This window comes from Rhineura floridana, chromosome 1, assembly GCF_030035675.1.
Source record: "Rhineura floridana isolate rRhiFlo1 chromosome 1, rRhiFlo1.hap2, whole genome shotgun sequence".
Taxonomy (NCBI): domain Eukaryota; kingdom Metazoa; phylum Chordata; class Lepidosauria; order Squamata; family Rhineuridae; genus Rhineura; species Rhineura floridana.
The window spans coordinates 97391123-97418499 of NC_084480.1; the positions used below are offsets into that span (position 1 = coordinate 97391123).

At 41.1% G+C, this 27377-nt stretch overlaps 2 protein-coding genes across 13 annotated transcripts in view; both read left to right on the forward strand.

The window, feature by feature from the left end:
* KIF27 (kinesin family member 27) overlaps window positions 1-18519 on the forward strand; it is a 49100-nt gene extending 30581 nt beyond the window's left edge. For all 8 annotated transcript variants that reach the window (XM_061627028.1, XM_061626961.1, XM_061626970.1 and 5 more), the window contains exons 13-18: window positions 683-859; window positions 2285-2500; window positions 6520-6726; window positions 8337-8535; window positions 11554-11712; window positions 16296-18519. In XM_061627028.1, the coding sequence (XP_061483012.1) occupies window positions 683-859; window positions 2285-2500; window positions 6520-6726; window positions 8337-8535; window positions 11554-11712; window positions 16296-16717 (1380 nt within the window). In that variant the 3' untranslated portion in view covers window positions 16718-18519. The remainder of the gene's footprint in view (window positions 1-682; window positions 860-2284; window positions 2501-6519; window positions 6727-8336; window positions 8536-11553; window positions 11713-16295) is intronic.
* A 2988-nt stretch (window positions 18520-21507) lies between these two features.
* Window positions 21508-27377, forward strand: part of GKAP1 (G kinase anchoring protein 1) — a 29740-nt gene continuing 23870 nt past the window's right edge. The window contains exons 1-3 of one of the 5 annotated variants that reach the window (XM_061627049.1): window positions 21508-22109; window positions 24303-24558; window positions 25667-25810. In XM_061627049.1, coding sequence (XP_061483033.1) covers window positions 24340-24558; window positions 25667-25810 — 363 coding nt within the window. In that variant the 5' untranslated portion in view covers window positions 21508-22109; window positions 24303-24339. The other 4 variants (XM_061627039.1, XM_061627056.1, XM_061627067.1 and 1 more) reach the window with 4 other exon arrangements.

The window sequence follows — 27377 nt, forward strand, 5'->3', positions numbered from 1 at the left end:
CCATCACAATTCAGATCAGTTTGAGGAAGAACACACAACCATCCATAAGGCCAGCGAAGAGACAATCGAGGAACGCTCAATCCTTGCATTATATTAGACTTCAGCCAAGCCTGAACCCTAACCACATGTCTCAGCCTAACAAATGTCTCAGAAGTAGCAAATTTCCAACAAGCCCCATAGATATTATACTCAAGTTCTAACTAAAATTTTGCCTTCTGTCCCAAAAGGTAAGATCTACAAAAGCCTGCCTCAGTCACTCCCTGCATTACATTGCATGGAGAGGTGCTGAAGGCCCCACAAATTATTCTTAACGCCTTTGTTTGAGTAGCACCAACCTTCCACAACAGCGATCTTGAAATAGATGTATATGCCTGACAGTCATACTCCACCACAGACTGAACAAATGCACAATAGAGCATCAACAGTGATTTCCCAGTTTGTAGAGTAGTTTATCAGTTGATTTCATGAAATCAGGTGCTTAAATGTCAGGTTTCAATTGCCTAAACATTGAACTAACAACTGTTTGGTATTAGTTCCGCCTATTCTGTGCATGTCAATACTGTTTTTTGAAATTGTGCTTGTACAGGAAAAATAATCTTCTTGAAGATCATATAGCTGAGAATATTTTTATGAATGTACACAAGATTACCGTAGTCTGTTTTTTTCCCCTTCCTTGATGCAGAAATTAGAAGAGAAAAAGAAATGGCTGGATGAAGAGCTAGAGAAGGTTTTGCATCAGCGTCAAGAGTTAGCTAATCTGGAGGAAGATTTAAAGAGAAGAGAAGCTATCATTTCCAAGAAGGAAACGCTAATGCAAGAGAAGAGCCATTTGGAAATTAAAAAACTGAGATCCAGCCAGGTGCTTTGCTTTTTTAATGCTACATACTCCTATCTAAGAATTAGAAGTAATTGTCACTCTGCTGTTATAGTCAAGATAGAGGTTGATGTTCCAGCAAAATACACATACCTCTTTTTCTCACTTTTTGTGAACTTGGGCTGTGTCCACATTAGGGGTGTTATCTCACACAGTGGGTGGTTCAGATCTGATTTTTTCATGTATGCTTCTGTGCAAGGGTGTCCACTGAAAAAAGTTTAAATTTTCTGCCTCTGATTCTTAATGCATACCAGTGGGCAGTCCTTGATGGGACATATCCACATGGAGTGTGCGTATCCCCTCCCTGCACTTACTACATATGCACCCTCCATTACCATTTTTCAAAATGGGCATGTATGCAGGCATTTCTTTACCAGTGTGCTCATCTTTCTCCCTCCCTCCCTCTCATATATATATATATATACACACAGAGAGAGAGACAGACAGACAGACAGGTGAATGAGAAGGATGTGTGGACAACACAAAAAAACAACTGGACAAGAGCAGCTTCAAATCTTCATTAAACTCTGGTGTGGATGACTCCTTGGGATCATGAGAAATATTTGAGTTTTTCTGAAAATTATTTAATATTTCTTTAGTACTGTGAATGTTTTGCATATTAAACTTATTTACTATTTCATCCTTAATAGGAAAAAAACAGGTGTCAGAATTGCCTAATATGTTTTTTTAATAATGTTTTTAACCTTTAAAAAGTTTTTTTAAAAAATTTAACGCTGTTTTGTCTTAATGTATTTTAAGATTTGTTTTTATCATGTTTTAAAGTGTTTTTAGTGCCTTGTTTGCCGTCCTGGGCTCCTGCTGGGAAGAAGGGCGGGATACAAATTAAATAAATAAATACTACTACTACTACTACTACTAATAAATAAAATAAAACAGATAATGCATGTCCTTATGTTTACTGTTACTGTGGGCTGGATTCAGAGATGTGCATAATAGGGCTAGTTGAAGCTCTTAACCACAGCACTCTTAATCACAGCAGCTCCCCAAAGATGCTCGATTGAAGGTCAGAGGACCCTGCTGAATGAGGTGGACTGTGACATAAGAGCTAAGGGGAAGGGAGAATCTCTGAAAATTGATCAGAGACAGCTTCTGCAACCAGGTGCTCTTCTTGTTCAGAATATGGCTCTGCCCAATTTGGGGGTTACTTCCTCAGCCTACATCTGGCACAGTCCACCTCATTTAGAAAGTTCCCCTGAACTTCAGTGTGGCTGCCGTGGGAAGGAGGGGTGGGGAAGTCAGCTTTAGCCAGCCTTGTTACATGCGCTTAACTCTGAACCCTGTATCTTCAGTGAACTTGGAAAGGTTTGCATGTTGGTATGTGTTCTATTTTGGGGAGGGGTTAATATCATTATCCTAAAAGGGATTTTATTTTTAATTTTGGCTTTATAGGCCCTCAGTAAAGACAGTTTAAAATTATCTACCCGTCTGAGCATACTGGATCAGGAATTATGTGACAAAAATATGCAGCTTCAGAGCAGCACCACTGATGAGCAAGGAAAGATCTTGAAAGAGGTTCAGGCTCTACAAAAGGAAAAAGATCAGCTGTTGAAAAGAAGGAATAGTGTGGATGAGAAACTGAAGAATGGCAGAGTGCTATCACCAGAAGTAAGTAAAATGATCCATTAAGCACGTTAGCAACTGATCTGAAAGGCTTTTTTTTCTATTGATCATTGCTGAAGAGCTAATATTTGGAGATACTAAATAGAAAGGAGGGAGGAGAAAAAGAGGAATTGCATTCATGCAGTGTTGGATATCAGCCATTATATCATCCAGTTATAACCTATTTGGGATAGTATGGGACTAGCGATAATGTGTACTGCTCTCCCATGCTATGCAAATTCCATGCTTGAGTGCACAGAACTTTTCTCCCACGTGTAGAAGAAATCAGGGAAGCTTCTACATGCTCATTCAACCATATCACAGACGTAATGGCCTGGCAATCAATGGTTATATTTCCCTGGTGATCAGGTATCACTTCTGCTTCTTATATAGACATCACTATGCTCTGTTGCGACTTAGCACCACTTGTATCTGCTATCCCATAACACTAATGAAGAGAAGAATAGGATACAATTCTATCTTCGCTCTTCTGTTCTTTCCGCTCACTGTACTGCTCCCATATTTATCTGGGTCCTTATTTATTATATTACACTTGTATGCCACCCAGTAAGAAAGTTAATATAACACAGTATGAGCTAAATAAGAGTTTTATATGTTCATCTTGTACCAGAACAATAGCAGTGAGCATTTATGGTGGCTGCACATTTCTTACTCTCTCCCATTTTTTACAGTTGCTAGGATAATTTTTTATGATGCGCTAAAGTGTTTTTGTTTACCGCCCTGGGCTCCTTCTGGGAGAAAGGGTGGAATATACATCTAATATATAAATAATAATAAATAATTGGATACAAGAGATGTATTCTCAGAGAGATGTTAGTATTCCCTGTCGCCTCCCAGCTACACTGTCAGGCCATAGTATATATATCTATCTTTAATTTGCGGTCAAAGACCCATATCGGCTATACAATACAAACAGTTTAAAAGAAAATAAAAAAGAGATATACAGTACATTAGCAAGTATCATACAATCTCATTTAAATGTTAGCACGAATTAATTGGGCGGCGTAAAGGAATTTAGCAACTTGAATAGTAATTCCTTTGTCTAAACCAGAGAGAGAAAAAACAATCATATCATCAGGAGATTGGTGATAGGGAATTGAGAATATAGGGTTGAGAAATTTATATCTGATCTGAGTATAAAAAGCACATTCAAATAAACAGTGATAGGGAGTTTCGATATTATCAGTTCCGCAAGGGCAAATGCGGAGATCATATGGAACTCCATTAAATCTTCCCTCAAGAATTGCAGAATTTAAACAGTTAAATCTTGTTTTAGAAAAGGCTAAGCGAAGTTTGGGAATAGTAAGAAAATGCAAGTATGGAGCAATCTTACCATATTGTAACGGTAATTTTAAATGTAAGGGGGAGCATATTTTCGCAGCCCTAGTGGTTGAGCTCTGGTAGTCCATGTCTTTAAAGCGAGAGCGAATTGAGACTAAAGCATCACTTGGCGAATATTGAATTAGATGTGCTTTAGCTAGGCCCATTTTCAGCATTTTTAGTTCAATTTTGGTATTCCAGAGGGAAGGACTAGAGTCTTTCCAGTATGCAGAGAGAAAGCCCAGCGAATTATTAGAAGAGATTTTTATCCAATAATTGGCCGTCATTAGCCAGGCTTGGCATTCCAATGAGGAAAGACCACATTCAAGCCTAAGTGCCGCTGATGGAACACATCTCGGAACGCCTAGCAACCGGCGTAATAGACTAGAGAGAACTGCTTCAACTGTATGATCCATAGAATGGATCCAGAGTGGAACTCCATACAGAAGTTGGGGTATGATCTTATAGTTGAATAATTTGAGAATTGCTGGAACAAAACAACCTCCTTTATAATAGAAAAACCGAAGTAGGTTCTTAACAGAATATCTTGCTTTCGATATTGCATCTTTTATGTGCGTAGTCCAGCCCATAGAAGAATGAAAGGTTATCCCTAGATATTTATAATGGGCAACTTGGTCAATTTGACAGCCGTTAATTTTCCAAACAGGGAGATTTCTTCGTTTGGAGAAGACAAGAATTTTGGTTTTGTCCAAATTTATAGAAAGTTGGTTCTCGGCACAGTAGGACATGAAAGCTCTTATCATGCGTTTGAGGCCAATCTTTGAAAAAGATAAGAGTACAGTGTCATCGGCATATAGGAGCAGAGGGCAGCGCACATCAGCAATTTTAGGGATGTGAAACTCCTGAGAGAGACAATGGTCTTTCAGATCATTTATGAAGAGGTTAAAAAGAAGGGGGGCTAAAATGCAGCCTTGCCTCACCCCTGTAAACGTTGGGATAGGGTTTGTTAGGCCCCTGTCCTTAGCACAACAGACTTGTATGGATGTGTATTGGTGCAGGTTATGAATAAGGAAAAGTAATCTTTTATCAATGGATGTACACGACAATTTATGCCATAGTTTGTCACGGGGTATAGAATCAAAAGCAGCCCTTAAATCAATAAAGGCTGCATATAAGCCGGTACCCTGGTATTTAATGTATTTCATCGACAAATGATGTAAAATGAGGCAGTGATCTATGGTCAAAGATCCTTTTCTAAAACCTGCTTGTTCCATACCGAGGATATTATGGGCGTCTATCCAGGACTGCAGTTTTATTCTCAAGAAGGAAGCATAAAGTTTTCCTATTACTGATAATAAATTGATGGGGCAGTAATTAGAAGGGTCTTGTCTATTCCCTTTTTTAAAAATGGGAATCACTATTGCTTCCGTCCAAGATTTTGGGAAACGGCCGGAGTCATTTAGACTAGTAAACAGCTGTTGGCTAATAAGGGGGCCCACTAGTCTTGGAAATTATATAGGAGCTCAGCAGAAATATTATCTGGGCCTGGAGCTTTCCCTTTTTTAAGCCCAGCTATTAGTTCTCTTATTTCAAGGTGAGTAACGGGGGGCCATTCAGGGAGCAAACAGGGATCAAGAAGTTGAATATTTACATTATTCGAAAGAACCTTCTGGTATAGAGTTGTAAAATGACGTTCCCACATTTGAGAAGAGATGGTGTAAGTGGGGAGAATAGACTGTCTAAAAGCATTCGATATAATAGATCAAAAGGTGGACAAATTCTTTGATCTAGAGGCATTATGTCAGGCCATAGAAGAATGGGGAAATGCTGGGTGTCATTTTAACTTAGCTGTTTCAATATCTGTCAGAGTCTTCACTTGTCATGACATTAATAATTCAGGGTTGCATCCTTTTTTTCCCATGCCACTATGAAATGTGACCCACTGGAATGATGAGATGGTTGCTCACCTTAAGGGTTCAGATAGGATAGTGGTTTTAAAACTTTTTATCTTTGGGAAACTTTCGGAAAACCATATTGACCAGGATGGCATGCAACCCTTTCAAACGGCACTGAAGTAATGTTCTGGGGTGTACGTTTAATTCTAGCAGGATGTTGGCAAAGCCTGTTTGGGCCTTACACCTTTACCCAACATGAACTGAGAGTGCATTCTAGACCACATTCAGTGCTCCCTTGCAATTGCACATTGCAGAAAAAGATAAGTAGCAATTGACAAGCTGTCTTACATGGAATCTTGTGGACCATGTCTGATCTTCTCCTTGAGGTACACTTCATAGGCGTCCAAGGAACCCCAGAGTTTCTCAGAACGTAGTTTGAAAAATCATTGAGAGAATACAAATCTAAATAAGGTTGAGCATACCTATGCTCAGTGCATACATATTGTAGTAAGGTCAATTCAACTCAATGAGACTTACCTCTAATTAAGCATACATAGCATCAGGATGTACTTTAATACTACCTTTTTAGAAATCTGTCACTGAAGAGAACCTACATGAGGAATGGATACCATTATCACTTAATGTAATTTAAATTATATAAATCTTCTACATATAAGAATATAACCTTTAGAAAACAAAGTCATGTGCATTATCTTTGTAATGTATTTTGAATGTTAATACATTTGAATAATATAATGAATATTTAAAAGCTCATCTTCAATAGCCCTCTACTGAATCGTAATGATTTAATCTCTGCTCTCTTGCAAGGAGGAACATACTCTATTTCAGCTTGAAGAAGGGATTGAAACCTTGGAAGCGGCCATTGCTTACAAGAATGAAAGTATCCAAAATCATCAAAACTCAGTCAGAGCCTCCTCTCAAATCCTCACCCAGAGTGAGGCCAATGTGATGGGCAAGTTGGTCTCCTTGTCTGCTACAGAGCTGAGAGCAATTCTTTTAAAATATTTTAATAAGGTTTGTTGTCTGAATTTATACAGAGAAAATTCTGCATTTTCTTTTTTTGTCACAAAATGGCTTCCTGAAGAATTTCTTATGCTAATTAGTGATAGTAAGAATAAGTTGTGCAGATATTTAATTCTAAATAGGATGTATATTATACACACTGTATGTGAAAGCAGCATAAGACAAATCTACTAATTCTACTTTTAATTTAGATTAAAAAACAGGGTTGGGGATCTGTAGTCCTTGGTTAATTCCATGCAGATGGCAGGAGCCCAGAAGAGAAGGAGTGCAGGAGAGGGGGAAATTACGGGAAACCAATATGGAGGGATCAGTGGAAGGAAGAGGGGGGGAAAGGCCCTCTGCAATTGATCAGTTCTGAGCTCTAGCAAGAGTGATTTTGCCCTGTTCTGGTAGCCCACTCTGAGTTGGGGGTGGGAGAGAAAGAGAAATGCCTTTTTTGGCTTTGGCCCTGCCCACCACTGGCTGCAGTGCCTGACACATTATCCCTGAGGCAACGTGGCCTTTGACAGAAAAAAGTTTCCTCAACCCATTATAAAAGATTACCTTTAAAACTATAGGTGATATCCAATGCTAGTCTTACTTAAAACAGAATACTAACCAATGGGCTTATAGCTTAGATAGATAAATATAGCATAGCTGTAAATCAGGGGTAGAGAACGTTTTTGGCTCCATGGGCCAGATCCTTATAAGGATCTGCCTTGTGGGCCAAATGTGACAGATGGGTGGGGCTGCCTACCTGTCTATCACATGATGTCACATGATAGACGAGTCAGGTGCTCATCTGCCAAAATCCCTTGTGTTTCGCTTAAGTATCCACAATTGGGGACTTAAAGGAGGATGAGAATTGGAAAGAGAATGAAAATAGAAATGCAGGGAGACTTGGAAAAGGCTTTAAGATGAGAGAGAATGGACTGAGCAAACAGGATAGCAGGAGCTATCTTATCTTAAAGCCTTGGCAAAAGCATTTTGAAGTAGCTTGTGTGTGCGTCTTGCACAGGAATTTAATCCCTGCTCAACTAGTGAGTGGGAATTAAATCCTGCCCCTTTGGCTGTGTGATCTTGTTCTGTACTGGGAGCAGGATCACACAGCCAAGACAGGATTAAACCCTGTCTTCCTGCCAATCAGCTGACATCACTAATGATGTGAATGGGTAGGCATGGTTTGGGGAAAATGTCCTCAGGGGCTAGATGGGACCCCCTGGAGGGCCTTGATTGACCTGGAGGCTGGATATTCTCTATCTTTGCCATAGATAAAGCCTGAGATGTTTTGGTTCTGGTTATATTTTGTTGTAATTTTGACAGCTGTTAAATCTATGGTGGGGTTAATAAATGATACTGTGTATTTTCTGGTGCTTTCAGATTGGGTGATTCCATTGACATTCAACACAAGTATGTGCCATATGATGTCTTGTCAGAATAAACTGTGAAAGATTTAATATATTAGCTTTCCATTCTGATAGCGTAGTAAGAGCTTGGCTTTTTTATATTTAAACTCATTGCAAATATAGCCTCTATATTTCATTATTTTTAAGTGTGGCTGCCTATTTTCCATGGTTTGGGGTGCTTCAATTTATGAAAAGAAAATACTATTTCTTTCTTAGGTTGTCAGTCTTCGTGAGACTGAGCGTAAATTGCAATTGCAGGCTGAAGAACTGGGAATGAGGGTACTGGAACAAGAAAACATAGTACGGGAACTGGAATTGGCACTTGAACATCTCATGCTTCAGTGTGACAGGCGCCTGACCCTCCAACAGAAAGAACATGAGCAAAAGATGCAATTAATATTACTTCATTGCAAAGGTATTTTGACTTGGATGACTTCATAATGGTATCTGGTGGGAAACAAGATGTTAGTCTAATCCAGCAGTACTCTTCTGATTATCTTAATGTTGAAATTATGTGTAGTCACTACTAAAAGTATCATTCCATCTGAAATGTTCATATGATATGTAAAATTGTATATTTTATAGCAATATAAAATACAAACTTTCACTTCAAGTATTTCATATTTCCACTCGCTTGCCAATCACCTAAGAATATAAAGGCTCATACCCATCCCCACAAATTACTGCCCTGATTCAGGTAACTCGGTTCACACAGGTCTGAACCAGTTGGCATTAGTTTTTATTTTAAGATCTAAAACAGGATTTAATAAGCAAAAGAGTTGAGAGTAAACATATTTTGATCAGTTGCTAATGTCATTTCATTATGTTGTATAACAGGCCTAGTGAGCAAGTGATCAGATGTTGTTGGACTCCTACTCCCAGGAGCCCCAGCCAGCATGGCCAATGGTCAAGGATTATGGGAATTGTAGTCTATCAACATCTGAAGGGCCACAGTTCCCTCAGCCCTGTTTTCCCCTGGTAGCATGCCATCACGTGGGTTATAGCGCCATCTAGCGTCCAAAGGCAAGAATGTACTGTGGTGAGCCCACAGGATGCCTTGACTCGGCAGATACTGACTTGAAGTCCGCTTCACGTGGCACTGCTTCAGCTCCCCTTGTGCTCGGTTGCAGCTCCCTCTGATCCTCCGTTGCTGCCATGGCCCGCTACTGCGGCCACTCAGAGCTCATGGCGCCAGCTCCCTGGGCCTGCTCCTCAGGCATGCCTGGAGCGGTGTTCTTTATGCGGCGCTGCCTCTAATCTCACCGCGAAGCACTGAGACGCCTTGTACGATTGGCAGCTTCCTTCCCTTCGCTCCTGGCTGCAGTTTGCGGGGGAGGCGCGTTTTAGTCATCTCTCCCAGGCAACACTGTGGCCAGACGGTCTTCTGTACGCCTTTCCTGCAATACCTCTCCTGGGCAGGACACTGAGAAAATTGCGACGCAAAAAGGCTCAACTGGTCCTGCTAGCCCCGTACTGGCTTCACCACCCTTGGTTCTTTGACCTGCTCTTACTATCAGATCCTTGGAGGTTGCCAATCAGGCCAGATCTTCTTTCACAGGGACCGATCTGGCACCCGGATCCCGACTGGCTGACTCTGATGGCTTGGCGTTTGAACGGAGGCAGTTGATTAGCACAGGTGTATCTCAGGGTTATTGATACAATTCTGGCATCTAGAAGGCCGTCGACGAATCACACCTATCCGAGTACTTGGCTCACTTTTTCCAAGTGGTGTACATTACAAGGCTGCCATCCCTCTCAAGCTACTGTACAACAAGTTTTGCAGTTCCTATATAGGGGCCTGAAAATGGGACTGCAAGCTAACACCTTGTGTTGTCACGCTTCCACTATCTCGTAAATCCTCTTCGTCTCCTCTTCTGCCATTCCCATGGGTTCACACCCACTCATCAGATGTTTTTTGAAGGAGCTGCCCTCCTTTCTCCGGCGGTATGCCACCATTTCCCTTCCTGGAGTTTACCAAAGGTTCTGCAAGCCCTGCAGCGTCCTCCCTTTGAACCTCTTGGGTCAGTGCCTTTGCAACTGTTATCCTTCAAGGTCCTGTTTCTGGTGGTGATCACCTCTGCGAGAAGAGTTTCAGAGCTGGGAGCATTGTCATTGGCCTGCCATCTCTGCATCTTCCATAAGGACTCAGTGGTGTTTCGCCCAGATCCATCATTTCATCCCAAGATCAGATCAGCTTTCCACTGTAACCAGGACATTGTTCTTCCTTCCTTCCTTCTGTCTGAAGCCTGTCCATCCATTGGAGAAGGCCTGGCACTCACTAGATGTCCAGAGGGCCCTCAAGATCTACCTGTCTCAAACCCAGGATATAAGATTAACGGAATCATTATTTGTATCCTTTCACCCAAGGACTGTGGGGGAAAAGGTCTCTAAATCCACTTTATCTTGTTGGTTGTGCACCTGCATTGCACTGGTGTATGAGTCGCTTAAGCTCCCAGTGCCTAGTAAGATAACTGCACATTCCACCAAGTCAGCTGCCACTACGGCCTCTTAAGCAACCAACGCACCTTTCTCATGAGTAAACAGGTCCTTTCTCATGAGTAAACAGTGGGTGGTCCCTCCCTGTTGGGCTGCTTTAGTACATCCCATGTGATGGCATGCTACCTGGGGAAAATGGACCATTAGTCTCACCTGAAGGGTGGTTTTCCCAGGTATCATGCCATCACGGCCCTCCTGGTTGGTGGGTACCTGGGTGTGGGTACCACCTCCTAACTGGTTACTGTTCAAAGTTGTCTTGTTTTAGTTTATAGAATTAAGTCAGGACCTCTACATCTGTTAGGAATGAATGTAATTTTGCCCTACTGGGCCAGTATTTGTATCTTCCTTGTTGGTAGGCCTGTTGGCCGTTGCATCTTCTCAGATATCTCACTTTGGACTCGTTGCGAATGAACTGGAGTCGGAGGGGCATGCTTGCCACAGGTCTTTACTTTAGTACATTCTTGCCTTCGGACGCTAGATGGCACTATAACCCACGTGATGGCATGATACCTGGGAAAACCACCCTTCAGGAGAGACCAATGGTCCATTCTATAAGAATTCATATCTTCACATTTGCTTAATATTTCCCTATTATTCAAATAAGTCATCTTTTAAACTTAAGAGTTGAAACATTAGTAGTCTGTTATGATTTAAGATATGTTTCTCTCATCCTTACAGCTTCAGTGGATTTCTCTCCCCGACCTCCATCTCTCTGTTCCCTCGTCCCCCAACTTATCTCTATTTTGATCTATAAGGACAGTGCCTACCTTTCTGCTGTACTTCTACCAGAACATGTTTCTTGTACTTATACATTTAAACATAGCACTTAACATTTACACTTTTGAGACCAATCATAAATAAGATGCAGAATACACTATCTACAACTCTGTTCATGCTATAATGAAGGTTGAATCTAAATTTAGATCTCTCTTTCTAGAACAAGATGGGGAAAGTATTGCAGAAACTCTTAAGACATATGAAGCTAAAGTCCAACAACTGGAAAGAGACTTGTTCTTCTATAAAAAAACGAGCCGAGAATTAAAGAAGAAATTAAAGGAACTAGCTGGAGAATCAGTATACCCTCCTCTGACACAAAGTAAATGTTACTATTGGAACTATAAACCATACGTAGCTATAATGTAACTCTCATTCAGATTGGTAGCAAAACTCCTATTAATCTTAATGAAGTTGGATTGTACATGGTCAGTACGTAGGATATTTTGGATTTCAGCTGTTTTTAGATTACACAAGCCTTTGGGGCAGAGGGAATCCTAGAGAAAAGAAGGTTAATTTTCTTATAACTCTCAGATGCATAAAGCAACATTTTCTCCCTTTTAACTTTTGCAAGCTTGGATCGTAAGTTCCTACTTAGAAAGGGGGAAGGCAAATTTCATTGAGTTTCTCCGTATGTTCCCTGACTTTCCCACTGTTGCAGCACCATCCATAACAGCATGAGAAGTAGTGTTAGGGCTGCAGTGGAAATTGACAAAAATAACATCCCAACCCTTTCCTCTAGCAGGAGCCTCTTCTGAATTAGACTTCCTTCCATGAATCTGCTTTCTGGCAGGATAACTCAGGATGTCAGTAAAGCCAAGCGTTGGGGGGGGGATGCATGGTAAAGGTGAACAGGAGGGAAAGAGAGAGACAGGAGAGGCCTTAAACACCTCCATGCAACTACATCTGCCCCCTCATCCTCCTGCCAGCCTTTTACCTGCCAGCAGTTGCCATCCATCATCTGGCAAGCCTCTTATCGTCAGGCCGCACAGCCCAGCAACGGAGAACAACAGGATTTGAGGACTCTGCAGGTGCTGTCAGTTTAACTGCTATCAGCCTCAGAGCTATATAGAGAGCCTCATCCCACATGACAGGCCTCTGTCCAGCGAACCAACTCCATGGTGGTTCGACCCTGAAGGAGTGACACCAAAGAGGATCATCCCTTTGGGGTCATCACTTCAGGGTTAGAACAAAAGCAAGGGTACCATCCCATTTTGGTTTCCTGTTTTATTTTGCTTTCTTTCCCCACCTGTGAGTATTTTGTTCTTTTGTTATTGTTTGCAACATGCAACTGGGTGTGTGAGAGGCTGAATTGCATGATGCATATTGGTCTTACTTTTTTGGAATGCTTAATGTGAGAGACTGTTGTGTCCCAGAGAGTTCAAAACCCCTGAGTGGGAGGTGGGTATAGAAACAATTGTGTATGCCATAGGTAAGAGGTGGTGTGGGATGCCTGCATATTTGTTTTGTTCCCTTTGCTGGAGGGTGGGTATATCTAGGGCTTACTGTATTGTCTAATTGTTGTGTATTGATGCCTGCATAGCCTGGTATATATATATATTTAATTCTAGCAGTGTGTTTCTACATATACAATGTGTCTTGGAGGGAGAATACTGGAGGAGGGGACTGTTGCGGAATCTATCTCAGTGACTGAGGGGAGGGGTAGGCATGGTAGGAGGAGATGTTGGTGGGGTGATGATAGGTGCTTGCACCTGATAGCCCTCTCTGGAGTCTTCCCTACATTTGATAGTAATGGATGCTTTACCATTGTCCCCAACAGTCTGGTGGTTCTACTGTTGAACCCCAGGTTGGTCCGTAATAAAACCATGCTGATCAATGATTTGATCATGGATAAATGGGCCGATGTGGCGTGTATTACTGACTTGGGTGGGGGAGCTAGGCGGCCCAGATCTGACTGAGATCTGCCCACCTGGGTACTCAGTACAACATCAGCCCAGACTGGAGGGACGGGGGGGAGGTGTTGCTGTAGTCTATAGGAGTTGACTCCCTATCACCAGGAAACCCCTCTCTCTTGGAGCGGGACTGGAGGGCCTGCATCTGATGTTGGGCCAAAGAGACAGATTAGGGATGCTGTTGGTGTACCACCCATCTTGCTCAACCGCCTCCCTGACCAAGCTGGCTGAGGTTGTCTTGGGTGTGGTGTTGGAGGAACCCAGAATGGTGGTTTTGGGTGACTTCAACATCCATGTTGAGGCTGCCTCAAGTCCAGCTCTGGAGTTCAGGGCCTCCATGGCAATTATGGGCCTGTCTCAAATAGTCATTGGTCCAAAACACAGAGCAGGGCATACCCTTGATCTTTTCTTTGCACCATGTGGGAGGGGTGGTGGTCTGGACATTGGTGGGATGGTTATCACCCCATTGTCATGGTCAGACCACTTCCTAGTGAGGTTTGGTCTTGCAGTGGTAATTCACCCTGCAGGGGTGAGGGACCAGTTAGGATGGTCCACCCCCGGAGACTAACAGAATCTGATAGATTCCTGAACTCTCTGGGGAATTTTCCAGTGGATAGAGCAGGTGATCTTGTTGAGCCCCTAGTCTCACTATGGAATGGTGAGACTTGTAAGGCCATTGACATGATTGCTCTGCGGACCCTCTCTGGTGCCGTGGAGCCCACTTTGTTGCTTTGTATACTGAGGAGGTGCAGCCAATGAAATGGACCAGGTGAGAGCTAGAACATAAGTGGCATAGATCTCACTCTGGAGCAGACTGAGCATGTGTTCAAGCTCACAATCAGGCCTACCACATGGCGGTAGAGGCAGCAGATCCTACTCAAGGAACCGTCCGCTTGAGTTGTTCCATGTGGTCTGGAGATTGGTCACTCCTGACCAGGGTGATGGATCTCTGGAGCACATGGTGTCCAGCTGTAACTGGCTGGCTAAGCAATTTGATGACAAAGTCACTTGGCTCTGCAGTGATTTAGACTCTACTGTTGTGGTAGTGCCAGCCGAGGTGTCCAATGCAACGTCAAACCCAGTGTTGTGGGATCAATTCCAGTTAATGCAGCCTGGTGATGTGAACAAGATGCTTTCAGTGATGTGCCCAACCACCTGCTCATTAGATCCTTGTCCACCCTGGCTTATTAAAGCTAGCTGGAGTGGGGTGACCGAATGGGTCACAGGTGTAGTAAACACATCTTTGTGTGATGGTGTGGTACCCACTGCCCTTAAAGAGGTGGTGGTGCATCCACTACTTCAAAAGCCCACACTGGACCAAATGGAGAGTAACAACTATAGGCCAGTAACCCACACCCCTTTCTTAGAAAAGGTGGTGGAGGTGGTTGTACAGCAATTGCAGGTATTCCTGGATGAGACTGATTATCTAGATCCATCACAATCTGGATTCAGACCTGGTTTTGGAACAGAATCATCCTTGGTCACCCTGATGGATGACCTTTATTGTGAGAGAGACAGGGGGAGTGTGACCCTGTTACTTGTGCTCAGTCTCTCAGAGACATTTGATACCATTGACCATGGTATCCTCCTGGACCAACTCAGTGGGATGGGTATTGGAAGGACTGTATTACGGTGATTCCGCTCTTACCTTTAGGGTCACATCCAGAGAGTAACACTGGGTGAGTGTTCCTAAGCCCCCTGGCACTTGTGCTACGGGGTTCTGCAGGGTACTATTCTCTCCGAAGTGCTATTCAACATCTCTATGAAGCCATTGGGAGCAGTCATTAGGAGTTTTGGAGCAAGGTGTCAGCAATATGTTGATGACACACAACTCTGTTTCTCCATAACATCTGAATCAGGAGACTGAACTCTCTGTAAAACTTTCTCGCAAACTCTCTGGTTTGGTGTCTGAATTCTGTAGTGGACTGGATGAGGGCCAGTAAACTGTGCTTGAATCCTGGGAAGACAGAGGCTCTTTGGGCAGGTGGTTTCCATGTCCAGGAGATAGGCAGGTTATCTGTTCTGAGCGGGGTCATGCTCCCTCTGAAGGAGCAAGTCTGTATGTAGCCTAGGGGTACTCCTGGATTCATCTTTGTCACTAGAGGCCCAAGTATCCTCTATGTCTAGGAGTGCCTTTTACCAGTTTTGTCTGGTTCATTAGCTATGGCCTTTCCTAGACAGGGGTAGCCTGACCTCTGTAGTCCATGCATTGGTAACGAGGCTGGATTACTGTAATGCACTCTATGTGGAGCTGTCCTTGGCCCTGGTTAGCTGATGCAAAATGCAGTGGCCAGAATACTGATGGGAGCACATGGCAAACAGCATGTGACACCATTTTAAAAACATCTGTACTGACTGCCCATCTGCTACTGAGCCAGGTTCAAAGTCCTTGTATTAATTTACTAAGCCCTGAACAACTGAGGTCATATGGACCACCTGAACCTTTTTATCCCACCTCAGTTACTGAGATCATCTGCAGGAGCGGCTTTGGTTGTCCCCCAAGTTGGCGAGGCTCTTTTAACATCAACATGAAATCAAGCTTTTAGTGTCATTGGCCCAGTTCTCTGGAATGCTCTGCTGACAGAGTTTCAGCAGGCACCTTCTGTTTTAACTTTCAAACACCTGCAGAAAACCTTTCTGTTCCACCACGCTTATGTAGGCAATTAAGAACATGTTTTTTTCACAATTGATCTTTGTTTTACTGTATTTTTAATGTTTTTTTGATGTTGTGGTAGTGGTGGTTTTAAACATGTAAACCACTGATGTTTTTAACAAAATAGCGGTATACAAATATTTTTATAGATAAATAAATAATGGTATTCTACTTTTTTTTTTTTTTTTACCTAGCAGTGTTTTATTTATTACTACCAAACACTCTCAGGAACCTTAGTTGATTCATTAGTTCCTAACAGTATAGAACAGAACAAACCATAATAGTTCTCTTAAAGCATCTAAGCCAACTGTTTTTTAAAATCAATATATTTATTTTTAGGTAATTGTTCTAATGATGGGATACTGAACCAAGAAGAAACAAGTGCCTTATCAGAAGAACCCAAATGGATATCCAAATCAGTAGGGACATTACAAGAAATAAACTCCCAAGTAGGAGCTCAACAAAATTCACAAAAATTTGAAGAGGAAGCTGCAGAACTGGTATCTGACATATCCAATAATCATGAAGAGCAAGCTGGAAAAGTATGGCAGCCTGCAAAATCTCATCCACAATGTCATTCTCAGGCAAAACAGACTGTGACACAGCTTCAACGAGTAACCCCCGTAAAACTTTCTCGCAAAGAATTGCGTTTTATACCTGCTTCTGAGCTTTCATCAAGGCGCTCGGGCCTTACAGATGGTATAAATTCTGTTCCTGCTGATTCTATTGAAATGTCTAGAAATTCTAACTATAATATATAATTATCCTTCTAATGATTTGAAAACAATTACACAGTTCTCTTTATTTCATTTATTTTAGGCAGCTATGATATTTATGAGTTATTTCTAGTTGCAGTGTCTCACACTGCAGATCATTTATTAATCTCCTGTAGAATTCTAAGGTCTTAATGGCACAGTGATGATACCCAGGGTTGAAAGCAAAGGACATTTTGTCCTTTGAAGAATTAAATTAGTTTTATTGTACTGATTACTTCTTTAGAATTAGCATGGATTTTTATTCCATGTCTTCATAACTGTATCTTTATCTCCTGTAGTGCAAATAATCTTAGGGCTGGGTAACAAATATATTTTTATCTGCATTGGTTATCATGACCATACCTGAGTGCATATTTATGAGGAAAAACATAATGTACAAAAACAATTAGTTACACAAGTACTTCCTCTGATTGTATAGCTTGGGGGGAAAATCACATTATGTTAAGTGCTGCTGATTAGATTTGTTATTGGTCATTTTTACACATTATTTGTCCATATCAACATGTGAGTGGTGATGGTCTGGAGCACTCGCATGGACAAAAACAAATTGCATAAACTGGCCTGTTGTGATTAAGGTCTTCATAGATACATTTGCAGTACTTGACTTCCTAATTTTCTCCAATCCATGCACACTTACTCCAAAGTTTATGACAAAACACTTTTGTGCTAGCCGAAGCTTTGAACTGCAAATATCCTTCAAAAACAAAACATTACATTTTTTTCTGAGGAAGAAAGTAATGTTTTAGAAAAAATGGTTTTGTTCATAGCATATTCATTTTAAATATGAGTTTCAGTCCCATTTTCTTTCTCTTGCTTAAATGACTGTTATTAGGTGGCTTTGAGACTGCCCCTAGCAATTTCTGTGTTTAGGCTTTTTTATGGAGAGCATTTTCTTTCCATAATAGTCAGAACTATTATTTTTATTGGCTCCAGGCAGGGTGGGTATATTTAAATCAAGGCCATTTAAATCAGTGATGTAAATCATTATTTAAATTGACAAGAAGAACCCTTGATTTAAATCAGATTTGTCCCTTATAATTCTTTTCTATTCTGTCTCCAACTGACTTTTTCTATATTGTCTCTGTCCTAATTCCTTTCCCTTTTGTGGCTCAGCTCCACCACCACATAAGCTCAGAACAACAATCTCATTCCCATCCAGGCTGTGTCTTTGCACATGTAACTTTAGTCAGAGAAACAGAAATTGAAAGTCCAGAATTTCCACGAAGCAAGAATATATAGTTAGGGTAGGCAGAGCCATTTTCATGAGATGAAAAACAGAAAATGAATGCCCACATTTGATTGGTATGTAACTCTCTGTGTGTGTGTGTGTGTGTGTGTAAGACCCATTAATTCATTTTATTGAACCTGTAAGTGTAGATTTAGCATGTAAAAAGATAGCATTGAATGGGAGAAAAAATTACTATTTTTTTTAAATCAACAAAATCTGATTTTGTTTAAATCACTGGTTTTTATCCACCCTGGCTCCATGTAAATCACACTCTGCTGTCAGAGCTGGCTAGAGTTAATTCACTTATCACTAACATATGTAGATATGCTGTCAGTTAACTGTCTTCCTTAAGTGCAATAAAAACTTACCCTGCTATGTAACGAATAGCTGTATATCTCTTAAAGTCAGCCATCCAATTATATATTAGAACACTGCTTTGTAATAGTCCTGGTGCTGATCTAACACTGCAGGTAAATGAACCAGTAGGCTTGCAGGGTTCGTGTACTCTCTCTTCACCACTCTCATAAACTATTTACATATTCTTCCTATGTTGCCTTCTTCACCCCAGATTTATCAATATGTGTCCATTGTTAACCTTAGTTAAAATTAACCTAGAGACATTTCTAAAAAATTGTCAATGGCTTGGTTCCTTAGTTTCCTGTCATCAGTGCGTAGAAGGGCATCTTCTGTTCATGAAAGGTACTCTAATCCAGCCGAGGCTCCCATTGGCATTAGGTGGGGGGAGGCAATTTTCACCTAATCCCTCAGTAGCCCCTCCCATGCTGTTCCCCAACATTCTGGAGTAAATTTGCAAGTGCCAGAAGGGGGAGGCAGCAAAATCAAATTCAACAAGAAAGGTTGTAAAGTATCAAATTGTGTCCCTCTGTTGATGGAATACTTTTGATCCAGCAGATGCTTCTATGAGTGGGAGATGGAAGGCGATTTTGGCAAATTCCCTCTTATTCCTACAGCCCCTCCCCAATGATTCCTCCCATTCTGTTCCAAAGGGTCCCCCAACCTTCTGTAGCAGGGTTGGAAGGCAGAGTGCTGCAGAGTGAAGGGAGAGAATTAGCAAAAAACAACAACACAAAAACCTCTTTCAGCACCTGGATGAAATTTTTACTAGTGATATTTGGGGCAGTGGCTACTATTTGTTAAGTATTTGTCATGAATGTGATAGATGTACAGAGTTTATATAGAGTAGTATTCAGATGTACTATACAGATAATGGTTATTTGTGCAAACTTGGCTGCTTTGGGACTCAAAACTTGTTCCACAAGACTGCTGGAAGAGGTGGTGGAATTCCTTACTGTACTCCTCCACTGCCACCCAAAAGCCATTCTGGAGAGGCAAGGAACTCTGACGAACAGCATGGGAAATAGTGCTAGGGGGTTCCAGAGGAATGAATAAAAACAGCCTCTTATCCTTCCTTCAGCGGGAACTTCCCCAGGATTTTGTTTCTTTCCATGGAAGGAGTCTAGATCCAGCCCATTGCTTTGGATTATTCATTCCTTAGATTACATTTTTTTAAAAAAAATACCTTTCCATAATAGTTTATGTATAATAGATTATACAGATGCTATCCCTGGCAGGCATAATGAACTTATACTAGTGATTCTTAAGAAACCTTTCTGCTCAGGCTAACGTGTTATGATGACCATACTAAAAAAAATAGTTCATCCTTCTCCATGCCAATGGGTCACAACTGCTAAAATATATTACAATGTGGCAAGACTGAAACAATTGTTTCCTCAATTGCATTCGTTATCTGTTGCTTTGTTGAATCGTGGTCAAAATTCTGCAGAGGGCTGTGGTCTGGATTTCACTCTTTAACATTGCATTGTATGTTAGATACTTGTATAAACCAAATATAAACTCTCTAAAATACAAAATGAAGTACAGTAAATGTACTGTAGGTGCAAAAAAGGAAGCTGTGGGGGCTGGTTGGTTCATAATATTACCATGTTAACACAGTGAGCAGCAGCTGTAAATTTGTAGAGCTGTTTTTTCCCCTCAACCATTTCCTCTTCAGCACCAAGCTAACTTAAACAGACTGCAGTGAATCTTTCAGAATGGTTCTACTATTGAATGAAACAATATTATCAGTTAAGGACTATAACTTATGCGTGTTTTAGCTTTTGTAATACGGACCAATATACTAAACTAATGCTCTAAACTAAGCATAGGTTGTCACTACGGGCCTGCTTGAGGTCTTCCACTGATGCTGGGTGAATTTTGAGCCCCCTCTCACTACACCCTGGGTGGTGAGGGGTGGCTACCTGTTGCTTCCTTAGAGCTGAAGAAGGAAGTTGGAAGTGTGATGCTCTTTTCCACTTTCTTACTCAGTTCTATTTATTATTTATTTATTTAAAATATTTCTATCCCGCCTTTCTACCCTATAATAGGGCACTCAGGGCAGCTTACAAAAATAAAATCGAACATGTACATAATAAAATTGTAAACAGTAAAATCACAAAAACATTAAAATGAATTTAAAATACATAAAGTACAATTAAATACATAAATACTATAGATAGACAGACAGACAGAGACACACACACACTAAAGGGACTATAAAGGTAAAATTTAATGCAGAAGGCATAAAATCAGTGTCAGGCTCTATGTTCAAGGCTCATATTTTCCTGGTTTCAACTTTTAAACAGATACTGTGGAACAGGGTGTCAGCGATAAGTGCTGAGGGGGGGAGATGTGACCAGAAACAGTGGGCAACTAGTTCTTTTTTAAAAGAAATCAAAGAAAGTATGATAAAAACACCGGTTTCAAATAAATGCAACAGCAGAAAGTCAACCGTGTATTCACCCCCAAAATATATCAGAACAGAGAAGTTCTGACAAACTACTGCTGGCGAGTATCCTAAAATGTAGATGACACCACTAAAAAAGACCGGTTCTCTGTGAACCTCACGTTAGCTGACAAGGTTCTTGCAGTAGGAGCTACTAAACAAACTTCTTCTCCAACCCCACTCGCTTTTGCAGTACTGAGCGTTCAAGTAAAAAGAATATCAAGAATACATAAAAATAAACAAATGCATATGTTTTTATAACACTCCCCCTTCCCTACAAAAATAAAGTACGTATTCGGAGGCCATTCATATCCCAACGACAGCACAATTGGCGTTAGTGATGTAGTTTAAGGTTACGTAGGATAGCAGCACAATTGGCATTAATGACACTTATTTGAAAGCTAAAGAAAAAGGGAATACCCACACACGTGAACCAGAAAAGAACGAGACTCGCAGACGGTTTTAACTCCCGCAGTTAACAAGGCGGGTAGGAGGCGCTTTTTGAGGTATCCTGGCCCACAAGCGGAGGCTTTTTAAGCTCACGAGGTTGTTTCAGTGTTATAAAAACGGTTTCTTTAGTACGAACGTGAATATAGGAATAAGTGCAACAGGGCAGTAAATCGCATGCCATGACCCCCCGCCCCCGTCGTTCTTTTTCCCGGCCGGCTGCCTCGGCCTCTCCCACCATAGCCCGCTATGTTCCCACGGGATAAGTCTCGTCGTGGTCTTGCCTACGTAACAAACACGCTTTGTTGCGCATGCGCCAGTTGCCCTCCCTCGTACACTGTACGCAGAGTAAGGCGACCCAAGAGACATAAACAAACTCAGCGAGTAAGCGCCCGCTCGAGTCGGGTACGGCCACGCGCTCTCGTTTCAGGAGCCTGTTCGTCTCTTCTCGTCTCCTTCTGCAACTGCGCGCCACCGCGAGCTCTTTTGAGCTTACAACGTCCCGAACCGTTTTTTGGATGCCGGCAGCTGGTTATAGCCACCAGTGAGGTCGCAGCCGTCGCCCCTTACTGTCCACCCTCCAGCGGTGCTTGGGCTGGGAAAGGCGGTGAGGGCCGTTATCTCTCCATATTGGCTCTTCCTTCCCTTCCCTTTTCCTCCGCCCGTGAATCAAACAGCAAAGAAAGAGGAATGCTGTATTGACCTCCCCACCCCCCGCGTTCCTAGCTTGGGGAAGGGGACACCCGAAACGTTGAGCTGGCGCAGATTCAGAAGGCGCTGGAGGGGAGAGGAGACGGCGGTTTGCTCAGGACGCGCACTCGCCCTGTGGCTCCGGCCTCATCGCTTTCCTGGGAAGTGACTTGGAGCAAGGCGGCCCCGTTAGCTTCTGTGCTTGCGAGGTGTCGCATCCTTTACCTTACTTTCTTCCACCTGAAAGACAAAAAACCGCCTTCTTTACTCTTTCAGCTTCGAGGAAGGGTGCTGTTTAGCTAGGCTTTCGGCAGCAGTAGTCACTCCGTGGCGGCGGCGGTACATCTTGCTTTTCTTTCCAAATACAATAACACCTGTTTTGGGGTTCAAACTGGGAGCCATGCCATCCTCCTCGAGAGCTTTTGTTTAAATGGAGGGAGCCAGGTGCTAAACGCATGAACTCACTGCAAGTATAGTCCCACAAGGTTTGGCGTCATATTAGCTTTCAGTAGTATCATTTTTTTCAAAAGAATTAAAAATAAAATTCAAGTAGTATCCATCTAGGATCAAACCATTTTAAGTCTCATTTATGTCAAGGGAAGAATTGGGCATGTGTTCCAAAACATCAGAACTTAAAAGTTCATAGTTTTGGCAGGATTGGGCCTCCCTGTTGATAAGGGATAAAACTGCAGGAAAGTAAGTTGATAACTTTGTTAACTGACATGTTTTGTTGAAGTGCTGGTGAGAATGGTGAGAGCTTTGCAGAACTGTTTAGGTAGATATTAAAAGGCTTTGAACGTTCAGTGGCTTATTTGAGTAATAGAATATATGGCCACCACCTGATTTTATAAAATAATTTAAAGAGGCTTTTACACATTTTAATCTTTATGAGTCTTAAAGTATTATAAATGGAAATTATAAGCATGCTGTACAAGAAATGTGTTATATAAATCAGTTTGCTCTCCTTGTAAGTAATTGTTTAACCATCTGTCTTTGTATGTTTACAGACATACTAATTTTTGTATGTTGAATGTTTGGAAATTGTATTTATTTAATATTTCACTGAACAGTTCTATGCATGGCTATTTAGAAGCAAGTCCCATTCCCAGGCTAGTGTATATAGGATTAGAGCCTATTTAGCAGCACAGGAGGCAATTTTTCCCTTTTTAAAACTTTTTGTTAAAATATTGTCTTTCAAGTACATGCCTGAAGCCAAAAGTGGAAGATTTTTGAAACTTTTTTTACTGAAATCCCTGTAAACAAAGAATGCACCTGCACATTTTGAAAAACTTAATATCTCATTCAGAAGACACACATGTAGACTTTGTTTGGTCTATAGTTGCCTGTTAGTTGGTATCATTTGGGTCTTCTTGTGTTTGGAAGGTGAGATATTTCTTTCTTAGAGGGCTAGGGAGGCATGAATAGTACCTCCTGTTGAATTCTTCAGAAAGTAGGGAAGATGTTCCAGGCTTGTTCCTCTCTTGATGAAAAAGATGTATGGGTCCTCTCTTTGAACCTTGGAATTGTCATTGCTCTTAGTGGTGCAGCAAAATCCACTATAAATGTTCCATCTGAGACTTTTTCAGTTACTTTTCAATGAAATAACATGCTTTCTCTGTTTAAAACATGTTCCCCTGACGGGCACAGTAGTTCCAAAGACTCCTAAACTTAATCCTTAAAAGCTCATGATGCTTTCTTGTAAAATTCTTGTTAATCTTGTTCTGAATACTATATCCTTATGTATGCCAGTATTTGCAAATGTCCAATGAGCTTCCTTTTTACAATCCTGCCTAAGAATAAAATGGCAACTACTTTCCCAATTACTCCTTTCCATCATCTTGTTTAATATGCACCAAGTTCAAAGAATGAAGAACTGTTATTTTGTTAAGCTCTTACTTTCAGTGTAATTTTTATCATTTTTAATTGATATGCTTTTCTGTGTGAAGCATAGTCACCTAAGACTCCCAAGAAAATCAATAAAAACTGCAAATTAAAAGAAGTGCTTCAGGATTCCCATTACCCATTCTTTAAGCATTTTTATGTTCTTACAGGAATTCCTACCCTGTTCTTTGAATGTTTTCCAGGATGCCTTCCAAAACAAGGAAGCTACTTCTGGATGTGTTAATTTTGGGAGCGATCACAGTTACCTCAGTGATTAATACCCCACATGGTATATCTTGGCTATGCAATTGCCCAAACTGAAAATCTGTCAAAGCTGACCCTTTATGGTTCAGTAAAAGTAAAAATGTGGCAGTTTTATTTGTGAGGTCTTTTGGGCATTATATAAATCATCTTTAATAGGTAAAAACAACTGTGATTTAACTCACCAGTGCTCTTTTGGTAAAATAGTGGATCTCATCTCTCTCCCCCTACCCTTTCCTATATTATTGTTATTTTTCCAGGAAACATCTTGAAGCACCAGACACCTCCAATGTTAAAATGGCCTCTGCGGTAATTAGTTCAGTTCCTACTACTGCATCTCGGTTTGCTCTTTTGCAAGTTGATAGTGGCAGTGGATCTGATTCAGAATCTGGAAAGGGAAGAAGTGGTCGGAGTGGTGGAAAGTCCCAAGCTTCAGGCAGCAAGTCAGCTACAATTGAAAAGAAAAAAGAAAAGAGGAGAAAAAAGAAGGAACAGCAGCAGAGTGAAGCAAATGAGGTGCAGTGACGTTTATGTTTCAGTAATAAATTGTGCCAGGTATTCACATACATGCAAAGTAAAAGCTGAAAAATAGTTAAGAATCAATTTTTAAAAAGTGTACTTGAGATACAGGGAAAATTCCAGTAAGGGTTAGAAGTGGGGAAGTTTTTAGGATCAGATGTAAGTATTGCTCTCACAAGTACTTGAATTGCATCCCAATCATAAACATGTTTCCTTGGAAGTAGATATCTCTGAAGAAATCTACCCTAGTACTGTTTTCTTAAAGGTAGATGTCTAGGATCACGCTATATCTCAGTGAAGATGGTTCAGATTTTTTTTTAAAAAGTTCCCATTTGTGGTATGGTAGTGCCTATGCACAAAAGTTCTTAAGTAGTAGTCAGGCTTATCCAATTTTCAAGCAAATGGCAAATTAGCAGCATTTCTTAAGCATACTTTGAATTTATTTTCTCTTAAAACTGGATACTTCCTCAATGTTGCTTTCTTACTATTTTGTAGATATCGTAATGCATCTGTTGCTATGGAATTCATGCAGAGTTGTATCCAAAGGTGTAGTTGTGCTAGTGGAAGCACTTGCACAAGTCAGGGCACTTGATTTTTGCTGACTGCTCTTACCCTGTGCAGCTACTCCTGAGGACTGCTGGTGGCAGGCACAGTACATAAATGAAAATGAGACATAGGCTCTGTCCTTGGGCTTACTAATTAAAAAGACACACACAAGGGAAAAATTAGAGGGGGTCAGTTTGACAGTGCCAGAATGAAATGATAAGTTGTAAGTTGACATTTATATGCAGTTTGAACCAGCTGATCTTCCCTTGCTGCTATTCTTCCTTGTATAGAGGGGGTGCACCTGCTCAGTAGCTGTTGTTCCTCTGGCCCGTAGCAGAAGTTGGTGTGTCATTTTCTTCATTTCTCTGGACACGGGGCACCTAATGTGCATTTCTTATTCTATAGTTTAGACCATAAATATGTGTGTGGGGTGTTTTCAAATAAAATCATCAGAATAATGTAAGTTGCTTGAAAGAGTACTTAAACTATGGTGTTAGCTTGCCACAGTGTTTTGTAACTTATAAAATTATTTATTAATGCTCATTGTGTTTTGTTATAGCTCAGAAATCTTGCTTTTAAGAAAATTCCTCAGAAAAGTTCCCATGGAGCCTCCTTGTCTCAGCATGAGCAAACATTAAACAATTCAGCAAGAAAAGACTCTCAAGAAGAGAACTGGCAAGAGTGGAGACAAAGAGATGAACAGGTGATTAATCAAACATTTTATTTTTATTTTTCTAAATCTCATTAGAAGTGTTCATGATTATTAATTTTAACAGCAGTACCTGTTCTGCATACATTAGTATATGCCAACATCCAGTGCTGGTTTGAAGGAGAGCCCTATTAAACATAATAGGACTTAATTCTGCATAAACATGCATAAGATCAGGCTATAACTTTCAGCAATCCTGAGCATGTGTACTCAGAAAGAAGTCCTGTTTAGTTCAGTGAAACTTATCCTAACCACCTTGATTAGGGAATTACAACCTGTACCCCATCTTGAGATCTGTTGTGATGATGGGTGAGTTATAAATAAGTAAGTAAATTAAATGTCTACAGAGAAAGGTACAAAAACAACAAATACAAACAAGTCTGGTTCCTGTTTCTCAAATTCTTTAGGGCAGGACCCTCTACATAGACTTAATTAGGCCTGCCAGGTCTTCCCATTTGGCCCACCTGGCCATTTTGGCCAAGTCACATCCAGGAGCCCTACACCTGACATACTATATGATCAGCCAATTGGCAGCACCTCCAAAGTCCTGTACAAAGTACTCTGCAAGACTTCACTATCAGCTAATTATTGGTTCTTGCTGAGCTGCTTGCAAAGTGCTATCTTGCAGAGTGCTTTGTAAGGGGCTTGGCAAGACCCACCAATCAACTGATTGTTTACTTGTGAAGCAACTTGCAAAGCACTCTGCAGGAACTCTGTGCAAAAAAGGGTCACTTTGGGTCATTGAGATGCCAAGTGATTGACAGCTAGGTACTCCTGCCACTGTGACAAACTACCTGTAAGGGGTGGGGGAGATAATGATCTGGCCTACTGACCAGTTCCTGTTCTGTACCCATTATTTAGGGAGACCCGATGACACAGGAATTTCAAGATCTTTCCCCCTCCAGTCTCTCTTGATTTTAGTTCTGTTCATCCCCCCCTCCACCCCGGCAGCCTTCTTGTTTTATAGCTAGGTTAAATTAGTTATAACTTCTGAATGGAAGCAGGCATGGACAGCGATAGTATGGGTAAGTTTGGAAAACAAAATTTAACCTAAGATATGTATAGAGAAAACATTCCTGTCACAACTTCTGAAATGTGTGTGTGTTTTATTTGTAAACACGTTATTGTTAAAGCAATGAACAGTAAATAACATAGGATAATTTTAACTAATTTCTTGCTTAATAATGTTAATATGTCAAAATATTATTTATAAAGCCAAAGACCCAAAAGTACTTCACGAGTATATTGAAAAGAAAGGCCATCACCATAATATAAATAAATGTGTAGATTGCTATTGAAGTACTTGGTTAGTCGTCTTACTCTATTAATAGGGACTGGCTTGGAAATGAACTTTGAGATCTTAGTAATGTGCACCTCAAAAGAGAGGTAAGCGTTAGGACTTCCCAAATTCTTCTCCAGTCTGGAGAAGACTTCCCAACTAATCACTTCTTTTGAAGAACTGTTCCACAAGGCAACGGGACAATAACACACATCACCACAGGTGATCTTATTCATCCCACGAGCCCCCTACAGCCCCAGTTCTATCTGGGCACATTTCTTC